Source organism: Arachis ipaensis, chromosome B10 (assembly GCF_059453495.1).
Source record: "Arachis ipaensis isolate K30076 ecotype BB chromosome B10, ASM5945349v1, whole genome shotgun sequence".
In the NCBI taxonomy this organism is placed as follows: Eukaryota; Viridiplantae; Streptophyta; class Magnoliopsida; order Fabales; family Fabaceae; genus Arachis; species Arachis ipaensis.
In genome coordinates, this window is record NC_142435.1 from 95,852,513 (window position 1) to 95,860,770 (window position 8,258).

An 8,258-nucleotide genomic window follows, 5' to 3' on the forward strand; every position below is an offset into this window, starting at 1 on the left:
ACAAAGCTATACAGCTAAGGAGTGGAAAGACATTGGTGGATAACAAAGAAGCAACCAAGAAGCCTATGGAAAGCAACAAAGAGCCAACAGAGAAAGAGGAAGCCAGCAACAAGGATGTCACACCAGGCAAGCAGGCTCAAGAAAAGGAAGACTAACCACAAATCTCAAGAAAAGGGAAGGAAGCAATGGAAGAACCAACCAAGGATCACAAGCAGGGAGTGAACTTCACACCTCCACTGCCATATCCCCAAAGGTTCAACAGGTAGACTAAGGACCAACACTTCCCTAAATTTCTTGAAGTCTTCAAGAAATTGGAGATCAACCCCTGGCTGAGGCATTAGAGCATATGCCTCTATATGCCAAATTTCTGAAAGAGCTTATTAACAAGAAGAGGAGTTGGCATGAGAACGAAATTATACTGCTCACTGAAGAATGCAGGGCATTAATTCAAAAAGGGCTTCCACCTAAACTTGAAGATCCTGGAAGTTTTCTTCTACCTTGTACCATCGGCAGTATGATTATAAACAAGGCAATGTGTGACTTAGGGGCTAGTATCAATCTGATGCCCTCCTTTATGGTGAGAAAGCTGTGTATAGAGGAAGTGAAGCCAATACAAATGTCTCTAGAATTAGTGGACAAGTCAGTGATCTGTCCCAGGGGTGTGATTGAAAACCTTCTAGTTAAGGTGGACAAATTCATATTCCCTGTAGACTTTGTGGTCTTAGACTCAGATGAGGATGAAGGTGATTCCATTATATTGGGGAGACCATTCTTGGCCACTGCTAGGGCCATTATAGACGTGGAGCAGGGAGAGCTAACCCTCAGAATGCATGATAAAAGCATCACCTTGAATGTCTTTCCAGAGACACAGCTCAGAGATGAAAAGAAAAACTGCATAGAAATTGACAAAGAGGACTTGCAGTAGAAGGAAGGAACTAGCAAGGAAATCACTGATTATTTTCCAAGGCAAGAAATAAACAATACAGTAAGGCAAAAGGAGAATGAGACTGTGTAAGGCGAAGAGGGAAATCAAGAAGAAATTGAAGTGTTAACCACTGAGAAGAAAAGCCCCAAGGTGAAGCCTACTGTCAAGGAAGAAGGATCAAGAAAAAGAAGAAAGAAAAGCAAGAAAAAGACTCAAAATAGATGGAAGATCAAGAAGATCCCAACTGAGGGGTTCTCCAAGGGTGATGAAGTACAGTTGATCTATCAACAGTTGGGAACAAGCCAACAAGCCAATGACTACTACACTGTTTGCAAAATACTCTCACTTGAGCATGCTGAAATTGAGCATCAAGGAACAAAAAGGAAGCTCACAGTGAGGGAGGACAAGCTGAGACACTAAAGTCATCAACCACCTTAATGGGGGCCAATGTCAAGCTAGTGACAATAAACGAGCGCTTGTTGGGAGGCAACCCAACCTTAGGTAGTTTTCTTTTCATAGCTATTTCAATAAAAAGGTTGAGTAGTTTTGTCTGTATTGCAAGGATCTAAGTTTGGTGTTGCACACCAAAACAATTTAAGGGAGAATGAAGGATTCTAAGTTTGGTGTTCTACCAACATTTTATCTAAAAAGCACACTCTCACTTCCTGCATAATGCTAGCTCCAAGCAATCATACAAATCATATAACCATTTCATTGCTTTCTAATTTTTAGCTCCATAACCTTTAGCAAGGCCAAGAGAATTCATAATTGGTTAACTTGTTGCATCAGAGGCAGTGGCAAGGAATTAAGTTTGGTGTTCCCACACCAAAATAAATCCAAAAGACACACTCAATTCATGCATACTAACCATTCACTTAAGGGCTTGAGAAGCAAGCAACTTTTGAGACTCATACAAGAAAATGGACAACATTTGGAAACAATCTGCAGTAGGACCCAAAAGAGACACAACAGAAGGAAAAATGAAAAGCTGCAACCCAACAGGTTGTATTTACACTTGATCCTTGTTGTTGAGAAATGTTTTAATTTTGGGAATTCTTATATGACCTGCTAAAGTGTTCCTCTGGTTGCAAGTGAAATTGTTTGTCAAGAATGCTAATCTGCATAATAATTGTCATCCTTCATTACCTTGAATTTTGTTTTGTTTCCCATGTGCCTGAATAAAGGAGAAATGTTTGAATTAGAAAGTGAATATCCAATGTTGCAAAAGTAAGAATGAAAGTTAGTGGTGGTATTTGTTGATTTAATGCATGGCTCATAAAATAAAAGCTGTATAATGACATTTTCCTAGAAGTGTGAACTGGTTTGTTGTTATGAAGGCTTGTATCATTAAAAAATCCCTTGAGAAAGAAATAAAACAGAAAGAAAAAGAAAGATAAAAAGCCAAAAGTGGTAAGGAAAACAAACAATAAGGCTAGGCAACAATAGCTTGGACCCTAGGACACATGCCTGTGGTGTTTTTGTGCTAGGATATGCTTGGACAAGTAAGTTCTAAGGAGTATTTCAAAACTTGACCACTTAGATCAACTGATTTGGGATTGCCAACTGAAAGTCCACAATAAAGAGCAACCGAGCTACAAAACACTTAGTTATCCAAAGAGATGCTGGGCATCAATGATCCTAGGAAGAAAAGGGTGAGCCATGTGTCTGTGGTGAAGGAATGTTGAGCAAAATTAAGCCAAAGGCTGCTGCAACATTTGCCACCAAGCCTTCAAAGAACAATAAGCTCTCTGAGCAAAATAAAGAAGGAAAGTTAGCAAGGGAACAAGCAAAGTAAAGCCTTATAGCAGCAAACTTAGTGATCCTTTGAGGAAGCATCTCTTATGTAACAAACAAGCAATAAATGAGCCACCATTGTCTGCATAAAAACCCCATGAACCAAGTTCAACTATATGCTCAATAAGGATATGCACACTTCTCTGTTTCATGTCATTCTCTCTTATGTTTGATCCCTGCTTGGGGACAAGCAAGATTTAAGTTTGATGTTGTGATGACAAGTCATCATATGCTAGCTTTGCAAGCATTTTTCACTTGTTTCATTAGTTTTTATGCACTTTCTTGAGTTACAAGTAAGCCATTTGGGTAAGAATTCATGTGTCCTTGGATTCAATCAACCATGAGTAAATTAATGCATTTTTATGAGGTTTTGTGCTACAATTGCTTATGTCAAGGATAAGAAGAAGACTCATGATTTTAGGGTAGCTTTGATGCATTTGTTAATTGATGATAGGTGACCAAAAGGCTTGGAGGAAGGTTGAAGAAAGGGGATGGCAGGAATGGAAAGGAGGAGTTCAATGTTTGCGCCAACGTTTGCCTCAAACGTGAGGTCAAACATTGGCTTAAGAAGTACCCTAGGAGGAGCCACGTTTGCCTCAAACGTGAGGTCAAACGTTGGCTGAAGATTGCCTTGGGGAGGATCACGTTTGACCTCACGTTTGACCTCAAACGTAAACTCAAACGTGAGTGACAGCAACCACCCGTTCTGCATGATGCCATTACACGAAGACGTTTGAGTCAACGTTTGCCTCAAACGTTGACTTAAACGTGAATGATCCCAAAGTCCATAGTGCAAACAGATTTCTTCTCAAGACCAAGAACAATCAACAGAGGCTATCTTCAACCCAATTCCATCAAGGCCAAGGACCCAAATTCAAGGCTTACTGATGATTAGAAGAGAGTGTATAAATAGCTTAGGATTTAAGTTTTAAAGGAGCTTTTTCTTTTTCAGATTTTTTTACTGGATTTCAGTGGAGAGCTAAATTTTATTTTTCATTGTTGTTCTTGAGATTTAGAGTTTTTGGGGAAAAGAGAATTGAATTCTCTTCCTCTGGGTTTTCTTGTTTTCTTTTCTGAAAAACTTTGTTTGAGTCTTAAGTGTGAAGAATTGAGGAAATTCTGTCTCACTCTCCTCTTAAGATCTCTTTGTTCAATTTACTGCACAATTCAAGAATTTGTGTTCTTCTTTACTGATTTTCATCTTCAATTCTCTTTAAATTTTCTTCTAGATTGGATCAAGGAAGGTAGTGAGATCTAGACTTAGTTCTCTAGTCTCTTGACCCCTGAGATCTTGCATTTCCATTTAGTTTATCTGCTGAATGTTTATACAAGCAAATTTACCTTTCTGTTTGAGATCTACTTCAATTCAATTCATCTTCTACTCTTCTGCCTATTGCAATTTACTTGTGATTGTTTAATTTATGCACTCCTAGTCCCCAAATCCTTTTATTATTCAAGCCATTTACATTTCGTGCATTTTAAGTTTTGGTTATTTACATTTCTTGCAATTTAAGTTTCTGCAATTTACATCACTTGCATTTTGAGCTTTAGCTCTTTTAATTCTTCTGCACTTTAATTTCTTGTCAATTACCCCTCCCCCTTTACAATTCATGCAATTTAGCTTCTGTCAATTACAAATCACTCAAATCAACTCTTGTTCGCTTGACTAAATCAACCACTAAACTAAAGTTGCTCAATCCTTCAATCCCTGTGGGGTCGACCTCACTTTTGTGAGTTATTATTACTTTATGCAACCCGGTACACTTGCTGGTGAGTTTTGTGTTGGATCACTTTCCACACATCAGTGGGATCGACCCTGACTCACTCAGGTATTACTTGGATGACCCAGTGCACTTGCTGGTACTGTTGTTGTACGAAATAGTGTGGGTTTTGCGTACACCCGCACCACATCTCATGGTTGGCAGGGGATTCTTAGCTTTTTCACATCTGTCATAGTTCTTCACAAATGCTCCTGAGTCCTGGAAGATGGTCGGCCAGTAAAAACTGCTCTGAAGGACCTTTGTAGCTGTCCTTTCACCACTAAAGTGGCCTCCATAATCAGAGCCATGATATTGCTAGAGAATTTGCTATGTTTCCTCATCTGAGACACACCTCCGCATTATACCATCTGAGCATCTTCTAAAAAGATATGGTTCCTCCCAAAAGTAGTACTTTGCATCAGTTAGTAGTTTCTTCCTGATGAGCGGATATTTTATACGCTTTTTGGCATTTTTTTTATATAGTTTTTAGTAGTTTTTATTTAGTTTTTGTTGATTTTTTAAAGGTTTTAGTGTTAAATTCACATTTTTGGATTCTGCTATGAGTTTTTGCATTTTTGGACAATTTCAGGTATTTTCTGGCTGAAATTGAGGAGCTGGAGCCGAAGTCTGATTCAGAGACAGAGAAAGCACTGCAAATGCTGTTCGGATCTGACCTATCTACATTCGGTAGAGCTTTTCTAGAGCTAACAAAGTTTAAATGGATATCTCTCAACGGTTATGGAAAGCTGACTTCAAGAGCTTTCCAGAAATATATAATAGTCCATACTTTGCTTCGGATTAGAAGGCCCAAAACTGGCGTCCAACGCCAGCTTCCTGCCCCCTTCCAGGCATCCAGCGCCCAAAGAGTAGAGACCAATATACAAATGCCCAAAGAGGACCCCTAGCTAGCGTTCCACACCCAAGAGACCTCATAGCATGGAGATCTCATCAAATCTCATCCCAAACACTCACCAAGTGGGCCCCAAAAGTGGATTTTAGCACTAAAAAGACTATTTTATCCTTACTAGTCATATGTTTAGTATTTAAGGGATTTATTTTATGTAATTTAGAGCTTTTGGATCATATTTTAAATTTCATCATTGTTTTACTTCAGCATGAGTTTTTAAACCTCCTAGATTGACGAGAGGAGCACTGCTGAGTCCTATGAATTAATAAAAGTATTATTATTTCTTCTCCGATCCATGTTTGATCTGTTTTTAAGATGTATATCCGATTTTCATCGTGGTAAATAGGATGATCTGACAAATTAGATCTGTTCATGACATTAAGATGAACGTGCCTGACAAACACCCGCATCTAATTGGGTTCATGTGAATACATGACTGGAAAGCACGAGCCAACAGCTATGTTTATACATCTCTCAGACGGTTAATCCACGACTTTGTTGGGGACTTATAGAGACACCAGTTCATCTGATTTCCGGGTAGATTAGGGTCTCTGTGGTATAGGCTAGAATCCAAAGAAGCAACATGCTCTCTGTGACATTTTGAGTAGGATCGCCAAGAGAATGGACTGCTAAGCGCTTTACCCTTCGTCAGATTGGATGACCGCTGCCAATGGCGTTCAATCTGTAGCAGAGGAGATCAATGACCACGGCCCATGGCGTTGATCACATACAGCCTGCCATAGAAGAAGATCATTCACAAGCAGAGAAGATAGTAGTACCAGAGTTAATTCAAAAAGACAAAGCAACTCCAATCCTTCAACATATCCCTATTTCTGAATCCGAAAGCCCTAATACAATTCCATATCCAACAACTTTCTGATCTGCCTTACTAAGACCTGTAAGATAACCATAGCTTGCTTCAAACCACAATCTCCTTGGGATCGACCCTGACTCGTTCAGGTATTACTTGGATGACCCAGTGCACTTGCTGGTACAACAGTACGAAAGTGTGAGGATTCGTGCTACCAACTTTTTTGGCGCCGTTGCTGGGGATTGATGAGCTTGGACAAACTGAAGGATTATCTTGCTCCCAAGATCTGGTAATTTTTATTTTTGTTTGAGTCTTTTAATTTTTGTTTTCTTCTTCAAAATTTTTGAAAAAAAAAAATTTTAAAATCTTTTCAAAAATATTTTTCTTTTCTTTGTTCAATTTATGTTCTTGTTGAGTCTTTGATTTTTGCAAGAGTATAACTTTGATTTTAGTCTTTTATTTTTGTTTTCTTCTTCTTTAATTTTTCAAAAAAATTCTAAAAACTTTTCAAAAATATTTATTGATCTTTGTTCTTAGTTTGAGTCTTTTGTTTTTGTTCTTGTTGAGTTTTTCGATTTTTCTTGAGTCCTTCTTCCTAAAAACTTTTCAAAAATATTTTCTTTGTTTAAATCTTGTGTCAAGTCTTTAAGTTTGGTATTTTCTTGTTATTTTTCTTTAATTTTCAAAAATTTCTTTTTAGTTTTCTAAAAATTTTAAGTTTGGTGTTCTTTTTGTGTTCTTGTGTTCTTTGAGTCTTTAAGTCTTGTTCTTTGTGTTCGGGTGAGTCTTCAAAGTGTTCTTGAGTCTTGTTTATGTTTTGATCTTAAAATTTTTAAGTTTGGTGTCCCCTTGTATTTTCCTCCAAATTTTCAAAAATAAAGGAGTGCTAGATCTAAAAATTTTAAGTCTTGTGTATTTTCCTTGTTTTTCCCTTTCATCATAAAATTCAAAAATAAAAAATATATATATCTTTTCTATCTTATCTTTTTATTACTTTTAAAATTTTTTAAAATAAAATTCAGATTTAGATTTTAAAATTTTATCTTATCATATCTTAGTTTTCAAGTTTTCAAAAATCAAAATTTTTCAAAAATAAAAATTATATCTTTTTTAAAAAAAATCTTATCTTTTTCAAAATCTCATCTTATCTTTTTCAAAATTTAAAAATCTTATCTTATCTTTTTCAATTTTCAAATTTTTAAAAATTAAATCTTTTTCAAAATTAAATTTCAAAATCCTATCTTTTTTTTAAAAATCAATTTCAAATTTTTTATTTCTTATCTTATCTTCTATCTTATTTTAAATTCGAACATTTTCTTAATTAATATCTTCTCTTCTCTCTCTTCTTTTTCAAAACCTCATAACTAACTCTTCCCTCCTTAAGTTTCGAAAATTACTTCTCTTCTTCTCTCTCTTCTTTTTTAAAACAACCTAACTAACTCTCATCTCTCTTAATTTTCGAAAACTTCTTCTCCTTCTTTCTCCTCTATTTTCGAAAATTTAACATTTAAATTTTAAATTCCTTTTAAATTAATTAGCTAATTTTTGAAAATAAATAAATAAAAATAAAAATATTTTAACTCTTATTTACTCTTTCTATTTATACTACTCTTCTTCTCACATCTTATTATTCAACTTTTCTCACCCTCTCTCATCTTTCATCTTCACTTTTTCTATCTTCTCTTCTTTACTCTTATATACTATTTCCAAGGTATTTCTCTTTTACTTCTTTTCTTTCTTCTTCTTCTTTCTTTACTTCTGACTTTAAGGAGGAGCTTCTTGCCAATTGGCACAAAGAGCTTTCTTCTTTTCCTTCTTTTTTTCTTTTCTTCTTATTTATGACCAGGAACAGGGATAAAGAACCCCTCTTGACTCCTGATCCTGAACCTGAGAAGACTCTAAGGAGGCATTTACAACTAGCTAAAGAACAACACTCCGGAAGAGACCTTTCAGAAAGTTTTGAACAAGAAATAGAAGACATGGCCGAACCACAAGAGGAGCCAAGAAAGGTCTTTGGTGACTTCACCAAGCCTACCTCTAACTTTTATGGTAGAAGCATTG

At 36.3% G+C, this 8,258-nt stretch overlaps 1 protein-coding gene across 1 annotated transcript; it reads left to right on the plus strand.

The window, feature by feature from the left end:
- The first annotated feature begins 346 nt into the window (after window positions 1–346).
- On the plus strand, window positions 347–925 carry LOC107620625 (uncharacterized). Its single transcript, XM_016322757.1, has one exon. The coding sequence runs from the start codon at window positions 347–349 to the stop codon at window positions 923–925; it is 579 nt and encodes a 192-aa protein (XP_016178243.1).
- Window positions 926–8,258: the final 7,333 nt, after the last annotated feature.

Bases quoted from the DNA above. Each gene is read 5' to 3' on its own strand.
- LOC107620625 (XM_016322757.1), top strand. From the start codon at position 347: ATGCCTCTATATGCCAAATTTCTGAAAGAGCTTATTAACAAGAAGAGG.